Source organism: Oryx dammah, unplaced genomic scaffold (assembly GCF_014754425.2).
Source record: "Oryx dammah isolate SB20612 unplaced genomic scaffold, SCBI_Odam_1.1 HiC_scaffold_26, whole genome shotgun sequence".
Lineage (NCBI taxonomy): Eukaryota > Metazoa > Chordata > Mammalia > Artiodactyla > Bovidae > Oryx > Oryx dammah.
Window position 1 is genome coordinate 96,711,314 of NW_024070210.1, and position 18,850 is coordinate 96,730,163.

At 39.2% G+C, this 18,850-nt stretch overlaps 1 protein-coding gene across 1 annotated transcript in view; it reads left to right on the forward strand.

Annotated features, from left to right (window-relative positions):
- Nucleotides 1–102: 102 nt before the first annotated feature.
- LOC120852641 (E3 ubiquitin-protein ligase TRIM36) overlaps nucleotides 103–18,850 on the forward strand; it is a 30,825-nt gene continuing 12,077 nt past the window's right edge. The window contains exons 1-5 of the mRNA XM_040225978.1: nucleotides 103–407; nucleotides 2,443–2,677; nucleotides 10,266–10,591; nucleotides 13,115–13,261; nucleotides 17,291–17,386. Of these exons, the coding sequence (XP_040081912.1) occupies nucleotides 381–407; nucleotides 2,443–2,677; nucleotides 10,266–10,591; nucleotides 13,115–13,261; nucleotides 17,291–17,386 (831 nt within the window). The 5' untranslated portion in view covers nucleotides 103–380. The remainder of the gene's footprint in view (nucleotides 408–2,442; nucleotides 2,678–10,265; nucleotides 10,592–13,114; nucleotides 13,262–17,290; nucleotides 17,387–18,850) is intronic.

The window sequence follows — 18,850 nt, forward strand, 5'->3', positions numbered from 1 at the left end:
CCTTTGTGCGGTGGGCGCTGTCGCCCGGGCGACGCCGCCGCCCCGCCCCGCCCCGCCCTCCGCGGCCCGCGCCTGGGTCTCCGCGCGGCCGCCCGCCCCGCCGCAGTTCGCAGGAGCCGCCGCCGCCGCAGCAGGTCGCGGGCCGCGATTCCCGGGGCCGTCGCAGGAGCAGAGTTCGGCTCTCCGCGCCTGTGCTGTAGTCCGCCCTGGCCGCCTCCTGCCCGCGTCGGTCCGCTGGCCGGGGCCGGCTGACCAGCTTGCCCTCCGGCTCCGAACCGAGGCTCGGCGGCCGCCGCAGGGACCCGCCCGCCAGAGCCTCCCCGGGGCCGCGCGTCTGCCTGCCTGGGTCCTGCCGTTGATGACACCGGCGGGAGGCTGCCATGGAGGGGGACGGCTCAGACTCGCTGGTGGGTAGGGGCGCGGGCGGCTGCCTAAGCCCCGAGGGCGGCGCGCCGGGGTCCCGCGCGCTCGGTCCCCGCTGCCCTGAGCCGGGAGCGAGCCTCTCTTCCCGAGGAGCGGGGGCGGGCGTGCGGTGGCCCCGCTTCCTCTTCGCCTTCCGCGCCCCGGGCCGGTTCCGCCACCCCGGGCGCCCCCTGTCTGCCCCTGGGAGGGGGAGGGTCGGATTCGGGGTCACCCGGGCCCGGAAGGGGGCGCCCCTCGGGCGCGGCGGTGGCCCACCTGAGAGCCTCGGGGAGTTGGGGCGGGGCTCTCCGGTGGCCTTCAGACTGCCGAATTCGTCTTAAGGAGTCGGGGGCCCGCCGCGGCCTCGGGCGCCGGCCCCGCCGCCCTTTGTCCCGGAGCGCGGCGGGGCTGGCTCTCTAGTCCTCCTCGGATCCCCGCGAGCCCAGCCTGCGGTCGCCGCGAGCGCAGGCTCTTCCCCGGCTTTGCCTGTCCGCGCGGGGCGGGCTTGCTCCGGCAGCTGTCGGGGTTCAAGTGCTTTTGTTTCAGGGAGTCGGGTGTGCAGTGCAGTTCTTCTCAACTTGTTGGTTTTCCGTCGAATCTCATTTATTTGGAAATGGCTTAATTGGGGGAGCCATCACACCACGTTTCTCGTAATCAGATTGCTTCCCTTCAATGTATGTAAAATGAACACTCGTTTTTCTTTTGTCTAAGAATTGCTTTATATTCATCGTGATTAGAAAGCTTATACACTGCTCTGTGTACAAGAAAAGTGGAAATAATTTTAGATCTTCCAGTGAGAGGTAAACCTCCCATAAAATGGGGCGTGAGAATCTGTTTTGGATTTTGAAGACAATATTTCCCTTTGAATTAGATGTCAAATTGTTTATGAAATGAGATAGGATGTGAAGGTTCTGTATTCTTTGATGTGAATTGTGAAGTGTGGATATCTTCCAGATTTTTTAAAACTGTGACGTGATGCGGGCTTTTACTAAATAATTTACTGAGTGATGCAGCAAGAACCGCTGCATTGCACGACCCACGGATAAAGCCCGTTGGCTGAAGTACTGTCGTCAGGGATTATTAACTCACTTGGTGTCATTTTAAGGGGAATAGACTTGCATACATTTTTATTTAACTAAAAGAAGTGAATTGATTCAGTTTTAATTCTCTGTGTGTTTCCAGTAGTTGAAATGGTTGACTAACGTTGTACCATTAATTATTACAATTGCAAGGATGCTAAATACAGATTCATAGCACCTGAAGCTTGGGATTCATGGAGGGAAAACTGCCCAGGCAAAGGATGGGAAAGCTGGTTATGAGGTCGTTAGACCTTTATAGTTGTGATGAGTCCTAAGTGTTTCTCATTGAAAATATTGCAAGCTTGTACCATTGAGAGCACTTATAGTGGTTCTTTGTAATCTTCCCTACCCTTTTAGTATTCATAAAGTGCTTTCAAGATAACTGCTTTGGTATTCAGCCTGAGAACCTCAAGTATTTTACATACATTACAGTTTCTGCATGTGGAAAATGGCCACATTTAATGTAGAAAATTGCTGATGATTCAGCTTGTATGTAGATTTCAAATAGGGTCCAGGAACATCATGGCTAGTCCAGTTTTTACCAGCTCCTGTTACTTGTCAGTTACAGAGCTAATGTGCTAAATAGGAGTAATCCTGTTCTTAGTGCTGTATTCTTTTTTTTTTTTTGGTGCTATAGTCTTAATCTTTATTAATCTACTTTCAGAATTTCACTGAAGGCAAAATATTATGGATGCCAAATATTTTATGCTAATTTTTCCCATATTTCAAATATATATATATATTTTTACCATCTCATGTCCGTTCACTTCTAGGCCATGCAATGATGAGGGGTGGATAAATAACGGCATAGACTTTCATAGCCCGAAAAGAAACTTCAGATTTTAAAAAATCTTTCATTCTTTTCGGTAGTAATTCTATATGTGTTCATACACGGGGTATAAGCAAGTTAATGTATTTACACACTAAAAGCCCTTTATTCTGATTTCTGCTTCTCCTTAAGGTGACCATTAAGAATATCGAAAGAGAGCTCATTTGCCCGGCATGCAAGGAGCTGTTCACCCACCCGCTGATTCTCCCTTGTCAGCATAGCATCTGTCATAAATGCGTGAAGGAGCTCTTACTGATGCTTGATGATTCGTTCAATGACGTGGGGTCTGACAACTCCAATCAGAGCAGTCCTCGACTTCGGCTTCCCTCCCCTAGCGTGGATAAAATTGACAGAGTTAGCAGACCAGGTATGTGGCAGAACCGGGTGATGGAGCTAGTTTATATGTTCAGAGATAATTGTAGAAGGGAAATTTCATCATTCTGGGGGTTAATCTTTCCAGGTGAATAAATTAAAACTTATAAAAGAATCTCTGTCTCTCTTAAAATGAACTTTTAAAATGTCAGAATGAACTTTTAATTGTCTTTTGATATTCATTTACAGTGGATATTGGATGTTGAACACCAGCTTTGTGTTAAACCCATTGTTAACTGTGTCTGTATTTTAGGGCGTATTCTATAACTCTGTGATGTCCTTTATAGGAGGGTTGAAATAATGGTCCACTGAAGTACTTACTAGGGACTCTTCTATGTTTGGTAATAGGTAAATACATATGCAAAGTTAAAGGATGAGACTGTGTAATGCCTAGTCCCAGAAGCCTTTTAGAGTAATGTTATTTGGTATCATTCTAATACATTTTATTCTTTAGCCATTTTTTGGGTCCAGATTTTAAAATAATGATTTTGAACATCAGCTAAACAGTGGAATTCTGTAGTAGTTTATAGAAGTAGATCTCAGTTCAGTTCAGTTGCTCATTCGTTTCCGACTCTTTGCGACACCATGGACTGCAGTATGCCAGGCTTCCCTGTCCATCACCAACCCCGGGAGTTGACTCAGACTCATGTCCGTCGAGTCGGTGATGCCATCCAACCATCTCATCCTCTGTCATCCCCTTCTCCTTCCACCTTCAGTCTTTCCCAGCATCAGGATCTTTTCCATGGGGTCAGTTCTTCGCATCAGGTGGCTGAAATATTGGAGTTTCAGTTTCAGCATCAGTCCTTCCAGTGAATATTCAGGACTGATTTTCTTTAAGATGGACTGGTTTGATCTCCTTGCAGTCCCTGGGACTCTCAAGTCTTATCCGACACTATTGGGATGCTGTTTGTTTCTTCTGAACATCTATTGCAGGATTAATGTAGATCAAAATGAATTTGAAATCACTGGGAACAAGGCCATTGGAAAATTAAGGGCTAGAATGAGCAGTGAGAATCAAGGGGAGGCAAAGGTTTGGATAGAAATGTCACAGCCTTACGTTCAGCACTTCCTTCCTGTCGAGGAGAGTCCTCTAGTGGCCATGAGCACCAGATCTCAGGGCTTCAGCTCTGCCCAGTTTGGGCTTTGAAGTTTCCGGTTTCATCCTTTGTCCACTCTATTTCTCTCTCTTTCATTTAGGAGTAACTTTTTAATATTGTTAAAAAAAAGACAAAACACTTTTTTTTTTAAAAATCAGAAAAGGATCTTTTTCTCATTTGCGTGTTAGAGAATGTCGTCACTTTCGACTGTGCTAGGATATGGAATCTCCTTGGGCAGTATTTGTGTCTGTGTGTTCCATTAGAGAGTGGATAAGAGGAGATTTGTTCTAAGAGTGGTACTATGGTATTTTAAATCCATGAATTTTTCTTTAAATGCTAATCACTAGTTGCTTGGAGGATATTTTCCGCACATAAGAGTTGTATGTGTGTACATAAAAAGAGCATTGGGTAACTGGGAGGTGCAGGGTGCATGAGGGTGGAGAGGGTTTTGCTCTTTGTGAAGTCATCACTTTTATGTTTTCCTCCTGAGAGGAGACTGGTGTACTGAGGAGGGTCAGAAAGATGGTGATAGCTTGAAACCATTCTGCCAGATAAAAGTTCATCTATTAGTAGATTCTTAGAGAATAATTAGGGGCCCTGGCTTGATTGACGAACAAGATCCACTTTTTGTACATTAATGTTCAGCACAGTCCATTAAATGAGATTCTAGTTAAATACTAGTATTTTTTCTGATCTTTAGATTGAGCTCACATGTGTATTTCATGAAATTCTTTATTATATTTAGGCTTTTAATCTTAAGACTTGGTTAGTTTTCATAGAATCAATATAAAATAGGAATGAAAAGTAGTTAACTGTTTCTGTTTCCAGGAACTTACCTAGCTCAGCAGTTGGTAGCCATTCAGTAAATATTTGTCATATGGGTGTTGAGTGGCAAACGTCTGCTATGAGATTTGTATAGAGCATGCCATAATGGCTTATCTTCATTGATAATGGCATTTTTTTCCAGGACAGGAGATCAAAAATAGATTTACTAGATATGTTCTTTCCTCTTCTTGAGGAAGAGCCCTTTTAAGCTGAACTGTGTCCTGACAGGGGACAAGTTAATTCCTGATTAAAGGAAATAAGAATGTTTAGCTGGGAGAAGGGTGTGATTCCAGAATATGACGGCTCTCTCACGAAAGAGTAGTAGTGCTCTGGGATCTTGGCAGCAGACGTTCCAGATCGCCCAGTATACTACCACATACAGCTGTTGAGCACGTGAAACACATTAGTCTGAATGGAGGGATACACTTGGAACTCTTGGAAAAAATGAACACAGATATCTCTAATGATTTTATATTGATTACATTTTGAAATGATAATTTTTGAATATATTGTATTACTAAATATGTATTTCTAAAATTAGCTTCAGTTGTTTATTTTTACTTTTTTAATGTGGCTATTGGAAAATGGAGGAGGAAATGGCAACCCACTCCAGTATCCTTGCCTGGAAAATCCCATAGACAGAGGAGCCTGGCGGCGTACAGTCCGTGGGGTCGCAGAGAGTCGGACATGACTGAGTGCACACACACATTGGAAAATGTAAAATGATGTGTGGCTTACACTTTCACATGTATTTCTTTCAGATGTTTCATTTGACACATTTTAAAATAAAAGGATGCCTTGAAAGGCGAGCAAGATTTGTGTAGATAACGTTAGCATATTAAGTTGTACAATCTAAAAGAGCTGTATAACTGTTGGTTTTGGGTCATATATGTGTGTGTGTATATAAATACACACAAGATTTTTCTCCCATCTTGTTCATGTCCCGTTTGTTGTCATTAAGATACAATCAGTGTTAGTAATATTTACTGTGCTAATTTCGGTCACCTAAAACAAGCAAAGATACTTTATTTTGACTTTGTATTTTCAACGGTTAGCATGAGTAATTGTTTGAAAACGCACATGTGTGATTGTTTAGAAACAGATCCACAGGACGAGGTATAGGCTCTTAATTGCTGCACCAACAGTGTTTACTTCTGAACTGTGATAAAATAACCTCGATGAATGCTTTACATTGGTGGCTTTATATAAATGCCCTGTGTACCAGGAGGCACACATTTTTTACTGTCAATTCAATACTTGTGTTATGTGTAGGACACAGTCACTGCTTTATCTTTTGTTAACATGTTGTGAATCTTCTCTTTGAAATTAAATTCTAAATCCAGCTTTCTGTTCATTGTTCGCAGCATCACAGCGGAGATCTTTGGGGTGCAGAGGTAGAAAATGCTTTATTGCTTGTGTGGCCGCAGGCAGTATAGTGTTGGATTTAAATTAAATAACTTTATAGAGATAAATTAAAAAAAATCATCATCAGTGGTCAAGTCTTCAAAATCATGTAGAAAGTGAACAAATTGGGCTGACATGACTTAAAGGTCAACAGGACTAAATTTTCAAGCAAGTTCTGATGTTTTTAAAGGGAGTTCTGATTATTAGTGCTTGCATTTTGTCGTATATGCACACACATGTGTATGTATCCATGATGGGATATTTTTAAAGAAAAAGACATCCCCTTGTTACTGTTTTTTTAGATGTTACCTTAAAAATGCTTTACATTTACTTAATGGAGCAAAGCTTAAATTAACAGCCCTATTGCTCCCTTGGGGAGGTTAAATAAGCCAGTACCTTAATTTGCTTAAATGTATTGATAATTTTCTTGGTGGCTCAGATGGTAAAGCATCTGCCTACAGTGTGGGAGACCTGGGTTCGATCCCTGGGTTGGGAAGATCCCCTGGAGAAGGAAATGGCAACCCACTCTAGTACGCTTGCCTGGAGAATCCCAAGGACAGAGGAGCCTGGTAGACTACGTTCATGGGGTCGCAAGGAGTCGGACATGACTGAGCGACTTCACTTTGTTTCACTTTATTGATAATTTTGGTAGTTAATACCATAAATCTTTGCTTGTTTATGCATATGGTGTATTTTTTGTTAATATTTTAAATTACTTGGGATCTGAGTTTTAACATTTGGGTCTTTCTCATTTGTGAATAAATAATATACATGGCTTTTGTGTGAAAGGTGGGCCAACTCATCATATTAAAATAATTTCTTTCTTGATTCCAGTTGACCTTTAAAGTAAAATTGGCTACTTTTTTTTTTTTGAGGGAAAATGCTGGTGATACCTTAAATTTTGGTGGAGAAAATAAACATCTGAAATATTACCCTTTTCTGTTTTCCTCACCTTCTTCTACATGCCTCAATTTAAAAATCTTAAGCCACTTCTAGAAGCCACACGTCATCCATTCTCTTACAGGCTTCAGTGAGCCCCTGAGAATTTGAAGTGTTGAAACTTAATAATTAGGAGGAGAGGTAGGAACAGTTTGCTTAAAAAAATAATTGCTCATTACCCACTTGATTCAGAGGGTAGTCGAGAAAAAGTTTTTGCAGTTTGAAAATCTAATACTCAAAGGGATAATGTAACTCATAGGCATCAGATGGTCAGAATGTGGCTGCATTAAGCTGGTGCATTAGGCGGCGGCCGTTGCACAACACCAGGGAGCCAACGTGATGTCAACTGAGGAGATACCGACTACTGCGTGGCCAGGTAGTCACTGTGGGGAAGTTGTTTGCAGCCAGAATATGACAGAAGACGATGCAGTTGGAATAGGTCTGGGATTTGTGATGAATTTTTGTTTTGAAATACTCTATTACTATTCTTTATCGTTTAAATGGGAATATGTGATGGAAAGATGACTTTTGAGGGAGGATTTGCTATAAACCAGTTTGAAATAATTTTGGAGTCTTCATTTTTACGATTGTGTCATGGTTTATGCTTAACTGGTTTAATCTGTCTTTGAAGTTAAAGGTATAGGGGGAAAGTGTTGATTCTGTGAAATGACAGTGTTCAGATAATTAGCAAATATCATTAACCCCATGAATGGAGTTTGACTTGGAAAATTGTCTCGCTTGGCCTATTTTGCTGCTTTACCTTTCTAAGATGTCATTACTTACCCACTATTATACCATGAGTTTGGGTAGTACTGTCCATAGACCTTTGTATGATCATAGAAACGCTTGACCCTGTGCCATGCAAGATGGTAACCAAAAATGGCTTTTGACAGTTTTAAATGTGGGTACTACTAAGGAATTGACTTTTTATATTAAATTTTAAGAATTTAAATAGCCGCACTTGGCTAATAGTTACTATATTAGCAGAGTTATAGAGAAATATTGATGCTGTTATGTTTTATTCTTAGTTCTACTGACTTGATTTTTTTTTCCATCTGGCTTACTTCTTAGAATATCTTTAGATTTTTCTTGTTTTCTTTATTGCCCTGAAATATATTTTATTGTTTATTTTTATGAAAACGATGGTAGAAGATAAGAACAGACAAAAGTTCTTTAGTATTCATGAAAAAATTTTGAGAGCTTTTAAGATCTGTTTCGAAAAATAGTCAAGATAGATTGATTTAATGGTTTGTCTGGTTTAAGAAGTTCAGTGTGATGCCTTACACCTTGTTTTTTATTGTAAAAACAAATTAAAAGAGGTTTACAGAAAAGGGATAAAACTTGTTTTTGAAATTTCTGAACATGAGGGTCAAAATCTGGGTGTCACCAGTGTACATGTTAAAGCATGATTTTACTGGCATAATTTACTTTTGTTTTTTCCCCATTACTCAATTGAGCACAACCTTCAATTCATGAAACCAATAGTTCATTTTTTTAAAACGTTGACTGTTAAGATTAGTTATCCATTTTAGTTTTTATCACCTAGTTCATGTGTCGAAGCATGTAACTAAATATGAATTTCCATTTGTTTAAACTTGACCACTGCACTGTATCACTTCCAGAATTATTTGGCTTGTTTTTTCACTAAATGAAATTTTCATTGGCATGTGTTTTAAAAATAGTTCTGCTGCTTATTTTATTATGTGCCTGCTGTGGTGTGAAATATCTCATACTATATTGCATGTTTTTAGAATTATTACAAGAATATATTTTACAGAGAATTTTCACATTTTTATGTGACTGCTTTCTTGGGTATATTTTTAAATGTAAAAGTTTAAAAATGTCTTTAGATTTTTTGAAGATATTTAAAATTTAAAATAATGCAGCTGCATGCTTGTTGCATAAGTAGCTTTGGGGGCCTAATGCTGTTTTGCATGTTGTAAAGTCACTTCAAATGTCTCATACCGTGGACTGATCACTAAATTCTACCTGTAGTGATTTGTGTAGTGATATGTCAGACAATTTTAAGACAGTCTTCAGTGATGACAGTAATGTTGCCTAGGCAATATTAATACAGCTGTTTAAAGACATTTTCTAAATGTGATTTACTAAATTTAACCACTCACTTTTGGTATTGGATAGTAGTATGAAAGAAGGCTATAGCCAAAACAGTTTGTGTTTATACTTAGGGAGTTATTTTGTGGGCAGCCAAGACTACCTGCTTGGACTAGATTTATACAGGAGAGGAGGAAGCAGGATAGGCATGCCCCTGTGTTAAACAGACCACCCCAGACTCCTGCGAACCTGTGGGTAAGGACTGTCATGCCTTGGTTTCTTGATTTGTTAAAATCAGGATACTACTGAGGAAAGGTGTGATGTTTAAGGTCATTCAGTGTGTTGTAAAGTTGCTTGTAGTATTTTTGGTGTATCTTTTGGATTACTGAATTAAACAATCTTAATGATTCTTTTTTTCAGGTCATAAGAAGATATTAAATGGTTGGTTCCTCTTAAAGTCACTAGATTCTAGGTTTATGAATAAGCTTTTCACTCTTATAGATTGCACTGAATTAACTAATGATTTTGCCTACTGAATTTTCTAGATAAAACAATACTACAGTGGGATACCCTCTATTGTGGTGGTACTTAACAATTTTGTTGTCACGTATTTTTCTGAGAATCTGAGCTATGGATTTGATTGTTTTTTAAAATTTTAAAATTTCTTTTTATTTTTTTGTGCTATGGATTGTTTAACCAGAAACTATGTATGGATACATAGATACAAAATTTTGCATGCAATTTCAAATAGTTTACTAAACTATTTGAATCTTCCTGGAGTCAATCCATGGACCCTGCCTGGGTTAAGGGCACCTGCCCTTTTATGTATAAACTCAGTTCCTATCAATCAGCTAAGGATATTTTCATTTAAATGCAAGCCACATTCTTTTGGGTATGATGTATAAAAATAACCATGTTTATATAATTGTGTACTTTCAAAAGGTCTTGACCCTGTGTAGTATTGTATGCTTTGTCCACATACCTGATTTAATATGGGATTTATATGGGATTTACTATAGAATAATTTCTTTCATCTTTGATTTCATAATTTAGTAGCTTGGGCTTATCTTTTGTATACCAAGGACAAACCATTTTAAAAAAAGGGATTTTCAGTATACGAACTGATTCATATGCAGCCACTTTGAGTATTATGTTTTTGGAATATATATGTAGATACATATCTTTGCAAAACATGACTCCTTTTTTTTCATTCTATTCATTTTCCTACCTATGTAACTAAACGAGAGCTTGTTAATTACACAGGCTGGAAGCGCAATTCACTGACCCCTAGGACAACCACTTTTCCTTGTCCTGGCTGTGAGCACGATGTGGATCTTGGAGAGCGGGGAATCAATGGTCTGTTTCGAAATTTCACTTTGGAAACTATTGTTGAAAGATATCGGCAGGCAGCCAGGGCAGCCACAGCCATTATGTGTGACCTTTGTAAGCCACCAGCTCAAGAATCCACAAAAAGCTGCATGGACTGCAGTGCAAGCTACTGCAACGAATGCTTCAAAATTCACCACCCTTGGGGCACCGTAAAGGCGCAGCACGAGTATGTGGGTCCAACTACGAACTTCAGACCCAAGGTGAGTGAAGCTGCTATGAAGTCAGTGTGTTAGACTTAACATGGTGAGATAAATTATATCAAGTCTAGAACCTGACAGAAAGAAACTAATTTTAAAAGCTGAGAGGAGAAATTAAGGCCTTATAGTTGGATTGCTGCTGCTGCTGCTGCTAAGTTGCTTCAGTCGTGTCCGACTCTGTGCGACCCCATAAATGGCAGCCCACCAGGCTCTGTTGTCTCTGGGATTCTCCAGGCAAGAACACTGGAGTGGGTTGCCATTTCCTTCTCCAATGCATAAAAGTGAAAAGTGAAAGCGAAGTTGCTCAGTCATGTCCAACTCTTAGTGACTCCGTGGACTGCAGCCCACCAGGCTTCTCCGTCCATGGGATTTTCCAGGCAAGAGTTAGTGTGTTGCTAAACATCCCCAGAGCTTAGAAGGCAGTAGTATTGTTCACTCTATTAAAACACAATGATGTAGAATACTTGAATATTTGTAATGATTACTGAGAAATGGGGGAATAGTTATGTCAGATATACTCTATACTCTTAAGACTGAGATAGTTAAAGTTAAAAAGCTTTTGTCCTTTAATATGACAAGCCTGCCATTGTCTAAAAGGTGTGGTTGGGCAACATTCTGACATTTTTAGTTACCTAAATTGTACCATGAATAAATAAGAGTAATTACAGCCTAATAGTTAGAAGCTTATGACATAATGGTTATATACTATCGGAAGTGGAATTTGCATTTTTAAGTATTTGGGTAGTTTCTGTCATAATGTACAAAGGAACTTTTTGAATGAAGTTATAGATGAAACAAAGTTGTCTCTGAATGGATATTTGTTGAAGCTAGATAAGGATACATTGTGATGTATTTTATTATTCTTCCAGGTAAATAAATAAATAAATATTACTCTTTTTTTTTTTGAAAAAGGATTCTATGCATTGTGGTTTGCCCTATTATGTGATTCAAAAGCAGAATGTGTTTTTGATATCTTCACTTAATACTGCTTTCTGATTTATATAGATTTAAAACATGTAATTGATTCTTTTGATTGATGTTCTCATTCACCTAAACCTAGTAACTTGTGTGAGTATGAATTCTATTTATGTTCTTAAACGTAAGACACTGCGCATAAGACATTTCCATAGAAAAATGGAAAAAAGAAGCAATCTTCAAAGTTATCTTGAAACTGTGAGCTGAATACTTCTCATTTCATATTAAATGGGGTAGGACTGGTAGATTAAAACAAGAGCAGTCTGCTTATGCTTTTGGAAATGACTTCTTTCTCAAATTATGCCAGTGTAGCAATAGACTTATTAAATACTTTAAAATTTGCTATTATATTCCTTAGCTCAGCTTAAATGCTCAAGGTTATAGATTTTTAAAAAATTATGACTTCAACCTAGTGTTTGGTGTGTCTTTTAAAATATTAATTAAATTGACTAGTACTATTCTATCATGAAGGAACCTATAATTATTAAGTATGTTTTTGGGAGTTAATTTCATAAAGTTGACCATTTTTGAGTATAAATTACAGTCTTGTTCTCTTTACAAATGTAAGATTGATAAGAGAATGAAATATGAATAAGTTATATTGAGAAGTTTTTTCCCTCCCAAGTTTTATTCACTGTAGTAAAATTCTAAAAAGGTGTCTCTTATCCTATAGAATATTTACTTGTAATTTTGAGTTCTTGCATTCTTTGCATGAAGCTAAGCTTTATATTCTATTGTAATGGCTTTGAGAATGTAGGAACCTGGATATGCCTAAAAATTTGAAATCTTTTCCATTATTTTTCCTGGAGCTACAGATTAGTATTAGGACTTTTTGTATTAGAATTTAAAAAAATATTTCTAAGCTATCAGACCAGTTGTACCTGCTTAAAATATTATCTTTTGAAATAATGAACAGCTTTTTGATTAAAACAATCCTTTTCTTCCAAATGGAAACAGCTATATTATATAAAATTCAGTTTAACTATGATGATAGTTTACGGAATAAATAAAAAGGTAGAAACTAAAATCAGGAAAGCACAGTTCTAAATTTGTTCAGTGTGTGGGTAACCAATATGTAAAAGCAAACATTTGGAACCTTATATGATGAGTGTTCCAAGTTCCTTAGTAACAGATTTCTTGTGAGGATAATGAAGCGATAGGTTCTCATAGTTGTTTGTTTTAATACTTTATAAACATTGATCATAATCATGAATAATTGCCTAGTCATTGTGGTCAGAAGACCTTTCTAGCTTGTTTAGGCATTTTACTTAAGTCTGATAGTGCTAAGTTTAGGGGAAATAACATTGACATAATTAATTGACCATTTGAACCCTTAAATTAAAAAACAATAATTCTAATGTAGACAGTTTTCATACAATGGACCAAATGCTTTTATTTCTTTTTACACTTTTATTACTTTAAATGGCTTTAGTTAGTGATTTTATCATGCAAATCCTTGTGTTTTGGTACTTCATCCAATTACCTGATGTCTTTTGAGTGTCACGTAAGCTATGAGGACCCTTAATCCCACTTTTATCCTTTATTCAATAGATTCTGATGTGCCCAGAGCATGAAACAGAGAGGATAAACATGTACTGTGAATTATGCAGGAGGCCAGTCTGTCATCTCTGTAAGTTGGGTGGGAATCATTCCAATCACCGCGTAACCACCATGAGCAGTGCCTACAAAACCTTAAAGGTAGAGCTTGTTTTAGAACTAAATTTTGATTCTTTATAACTTTAGACCTTTAACTTTTTTTCTGTATAAAATCATGGCAGATTGTGTGATCTGTTTTACTAAAATGAGTTAACAGTCTGAAGCATTACTTAATGACCTGCTAATGTTAGGTTGTTAGTATATGTGACCAGGCAGCTCTTTGTCCTTGTAATCTGCTAGTTCTAAAATCTGAGTGCTGAGAGGGACAAAGGACTCTTCCTTATGATCCATCCCTGTGTGAGCCCAGCGCCATGACCTTGAGTGTGGTTAGTAGCTTTTTTAAAACGCTCGATTCTTGTTGCTTGCCGGTAGAATAAGTATAAACTTTCTTGTCTATTCTGTGGATACTAGCTAAACCTGAGTTACTTGCTGTCTGTTAACGTTATACATGGCCCTCTTAATACTTTTAAATTTGGGTTTTTTTTGTTTCATTCCTTTTTCCTTTTTCAAAAGGAATTCATTCATTTATAAATCCACCACCCATTTAAATTGTTGTCTCCGTTAACAATATATGCACATGTGTTTTGGCCTGTATCTAGTTTGCATATCTACCTACAGTTCCGTGTTTTGTGTTTAATGGATCTGCCATGCTCAGCCTGGCCTCTTGAGCACGTGGGTTACAGGTTTTGTTTATTGTCCACCTTTGTTTACCTAATTCTGTCAACCTGTGTCATTTGTAGCTCGATTGTGACTGATTTTCCTCATCATTTTGAGTTGGATTCCCCTCCTGCCTTGCACGCCTGGCAACTTTTGATTGGCTGCCAGGTGTTGCAAAGCTTACCTTGTTGAGCGCTGGTTATTTTTGTATTCCTACAGTTCTTTGAGGGTTTTCTTCTAGTGTATGGTTAATTGGGAACAGTTTGCTCCTTTGGGGTCTTAGTGTTAAGCTTTGTTAGGCAGGACAGAACAGCACTTTGGTCTGGGACTAATTTTATCTGACTATTAAAGTTGTTTGTTTACTTTTCTCAATACCCTGTGAATTTTGAGGGTTTTAATGTTTTTTTTTTTTTTTTTTTCGTCTGGCTGATGGGGAATAGTCTGAAATTGTTTGTTTCAATTCTTCTGGGTGATATTTTCCCCAGCCTGTGGCAATTTCCTTACACACATGAATTGACCAAAGCTCTTGTGAATAAAGAAGAGAGGCCCTTGGTAAATCTCTGGAGTTCTTTTTTTTGTGGCTGTCTGTTCTTAGGTGTTACAGTCTATAACCTCTGGCTTTCCCAGACTCTCAGCTCCATCCTCTCTTCTCACAGGAGATCCTGAGCCTAGTTTGAATTCTCTGCGTGTCTGCATCTGGTCTGGGAAGTCTTCTCCAGACAATAAGCCGGGGCCAACATATTCCCTTCTGGCTCTGATGGTAAAGAATCCTCTTGCAATGCAGGAGACCCAGGTTCCATCCCTGGGTCAGGAAGGATCCCCTGGAGAAGGAAATGGCAACCCACTCCAGTATTCTTGCCTGCAGAATCCTATGGACAGAGGAGCCTGGTGGGCTGCAGTCCATGGGGTCGCAAAGTCTCGGACTCAACTGAGCGACTAACACTTTCACCATAGGCTCATCTTGTTTTCCATCCCTCGAGGGCACTGCTTTTTGTTTCTTGATGTCCAGTGTCTCGAGAGCTGTTCCGTTTGTTCTGTTGTTTCAGGTGAGGGCGTAAACCCTGTCTTAGTTTCTCTCTTGGGCCTCACAGTGGCAGTACCACTGTTTGCTAGTTTTAACTTTGGCTTCATTTTGTTTGTTTCTTACTGGTTGAATATTACACAAGTTGTCCAAAAAAGTTTTTTTTCTGTTACCTGAAATTAATCTTTGGCAGTAATATACACTTGAGTTAACCTTTGCATTCTGTTGTTAATTTCTCTCATTTATGTTTCAGACTTTAGAAAAAATAGACTCTATGGAGTTTTCAGTTTATTCACTTTTTAGTAAGGATAAAATGATTTAAGTTGGCTAAAAATAGCAAGAAGATCTCCTAAGATCGTCCTTCTTACTTGGTTTTAGGTTTTACGTCAGAGGGCTTCATGATCTAGGTGACAGGTTTATGATATCATTTCAGTTTTGCTTGCTGGAGTGTTGCAGGGGGCGATTACACACTCTGGTGGGCCTTAGAGTCTCCTGGGACCCTTGGTAAAGTTACAGAGGCCAGTGCTGACCTCCTTCAAGGAGCTTGGGCATCTGTGTTCTCATGGGCTCTCAGGAGATTGGTACTCACCAGCATTTGAGAACCAAGCCAGCTTTGAGCAGCTTTGGGGTCCTTGAGAATTTAGCCTCTCATCAGTTCCTGGAGAGCTGGGGTCTTAGTAGAACTAAGGGGTTTAAACCTGCTCCCCAGATGAGATGAGCTTCCCGGGTAGAGTGTCTAGTATCAGTGTCTGCTGCATATACTTTTTGGAGGCTTATGAATAAATGGGCCACTGATTCTTGGTTAAAACAGATCTAGTCTTAGCATAGACTGCCCAGGTTTAAGGGGACTCGGAGGACTGAAGCTCGGAGGACTCTCAGGTAAAGGCTGCTGTGGGCTGTGGACTTGCTTTCAGCGTCACAGCTCGCTGGAGGTGGACCGTGTTTCTGAATTCTGTCCTCTCTCCTCTAGCCTGTTTAGCCCTGCTAACACCATCTGTTGACTTAGAACTAAGTCCAGTTCAGTTTAATTGTCCAAATTCCTTTCTTTGCTGCTGTAGCTAAAAAGAGTGCCAGCACTCGCACCCAGTGGGTTTGGTCCTAACGTGGGCCAGACAGGGGCGGGGTCCTGGAGGAGCTGTTGTCTGCCTCACGGTTCGGTGTGGAGGCAGTGCTCTGCCTGTGGCAGCGTGGTTAGGGTGCATGAGGAAGTTTCTAGTGCAGCTTCTTATGGTGTCAGGTTTGTGCTCAGCTTTGGTTTCCTCGTCTGGGAACTGCTGTATTAAGACACGAGATTTTAATGTCTCTCCTGATCCTTAACACCTGCAGTTTCCTTCCTGGTCCCATCCTGCCCTGATTCCTCAGAAGTCTTGTTCCTCCACTTCACAGGCCTTTCCTCTGTCCCTCTGTTGAGTCAGGGGAACTCCCTGGGCCTGATCCTGGGTGTCCCAGAGAGTTGTAAAGGTGGGTCCTGCCAGCGAGACCTGTTACTTTGATTTCTGTGCACTTTCTCTTACCCTGTAACATGGTCTAAGTGAAAAAAAAAAAAGATGATATAGAAAGGAGATTCATTCCTAAATCTTTAATTCTCTGCCCTGCTTCTTAATAACCCTTTTCAACCCTTGGTCACCAGTTGTGACCAGGAATGCCCAGATCTTCTGTCAGGGCTACAGCTTGTGAGGTGTTCTCTGGATTTTCTTAGTCTTGCTTAGACTCAGAATACGTTGTCTGTCGTGATTTTTTAGCCCATCATGCTTCAGGGTGTGATTGTTTTAAAATATATTTTAGGCATACTGTGTTTTGTGGGCTGTGCTAGTGATCTCCCCCACAACCTGTGACTGTCTCTCTGGTAAACTATGCCGGTGCCAAAGTGACTGCTTTATAAACAAGTTATTCAGTAAGCTCTGAAAGTTACCTGTCACTTAGACATCTGTATTTTCATCATTGTATATCGTATGACTGTTTATTCTAGGCTGGGATGGACCATGAAGGTTACCTCGAAAGGGTCTCTGTTGCTTTTCTTGGTGTGTGTGTGGCGTGCCAGTGTTCATGAGCGTGTTGTGAAATCTAATGGAAGAAAACACAATTTGGATTGCTGCTCTTCTGTTTACTTTGACGCTTTGTGAGGAATCATTCTGGGAGTAATGATGGGAGACAACAAAAATGTAGTTTGTAGACTCGGAATTCTTGAGTGATCTACCTTGTTCTTTTTGTTTGTGTGTTTTTAGGTAGCCTACTTCTAATTGCTCATGTATCTTTGGGCCTATGTGCTTAAAGCCAGTTAACAACAGTAATCACTGTAGTTGAGAGAGGAGGATGCTGTGTTAAGAAAATTCTGCAAGCCCTGTGTTACACTTCTCTTTCTACTTATTTGTGTTTCTAATATGTTCTAACAGGAGAAGCTTTCAAAGGATATTGATTACCTTATTGGCAAGGAGAGCCAGGTGAAGAGTCAAATTTCTGAGCTAAACTTGTTGATGAAAGAAACAGAGGTAAGTGATATTTTCCTTTTCTATTTCAGAGGTGAGGTTTGCATATTTTTCATTTATTCATCTAGATATTCATTTATTCATTCATAAAATCCTAAGGCTATTTTATGAGCTGGGAGTAGAGTTGTGTTAGATTTTCACCCCTGTTTTTCTGGGACTACGAAAACAAATGTAAGGAATGGAATGCTGTGTGATCAGTGCTAATAAGAGGTAGTGATTATTCTGATACTGAAACACAGATGAAAACATTATTTTCCTTATGTTGCTACTTTTGAGACCTATCTTTTTTTCTTTTTGAGACATGTCTCAAAAGTAGCAACGTAAGGAAAATAATGGCTTTCAAAATTATTATTTTCTTTTTTTACAAAACTAACAAATTGCATTTGAAAGATGTATTGTATGTTAATAGGACTAGGTTTATTTAAATTTCCCAGATATTCTTAAATATATACCTATCATATGTTCACCAAAAGACATGTGTTAGAATGTTCTTAGCTGCAAAAAAAAAAAAATAATAATAAGAAAAGGATGTTTGTAGCTGTATTATTTGTAATAGCCACAAAATGGAAAGCACTCAAAAGGCCATCAATAGTGGAATACAAATAGCAATGATGAATGAATATCTACAACTGTGGGCAACAGAGTAGATAAATCTTGCAACTAATATTGAAAGGAAGATGGCAGACACAAAGAAGTACTTGCTGTGTGAGGCTAAGAAAGGCAAAACTAGGCTGTGTTGTTCAGGATAGGAGCTGTTGAAGAGGTGGAGGGTTAGTGCCTGGAAAGGTTATCTGGGATACTGGTAGAATTACTTAATCTGAATGCTGGTCACATGGGTGTGTTCACAAAGACTCTGTGATCCTTACACTTATGTGTACATTTTTCTCTTTGCATATTATATTTCAGTAAAAAATTGGAAAGATTGATAGCATTTTAAAAATATAGCAAAAGAGGTTAGAATTAGGTTATTTTAAAATTCTAAATATTCTTCACTGACTTTGATCCCTGTTTCTTTTCTTTATTTGAAATAAATTGAAGGTCGTTTACTCTTGATCCCTTTAAAAGTTTTTCCTTTTAATGTTTATTTTTTATTTATTTATTTGGCTGCACAGGGTCTTTTGTGGCATGTGGGATCTAGCTCCTCCACCAGGGATCAAACCAAGGGCCTCAGCATTGAGCGCTCAGAGTCTTAGCCACTGGACCACCAGGGGAAGTCCCTAACAGTTTTAATTAAATATAAAAATATTTTGACTAGCTTGAGACTTATGTCTTAAAACAAATACTTTCTAAAAGTGGGTTAAATTATTGAAAAATTAGATGAATTAGCACATCACCAGTATTGGTTTAGTTTTTAATATTTTACTGATTGCTTTCACCATCCTAAGTCAGTTGGTTTTATGTGTGATTTAAAAGGGAGGGTTTTGCTTTTCATATTTGTGTCTGATTGGCAGACTCTTCACAGTTTCC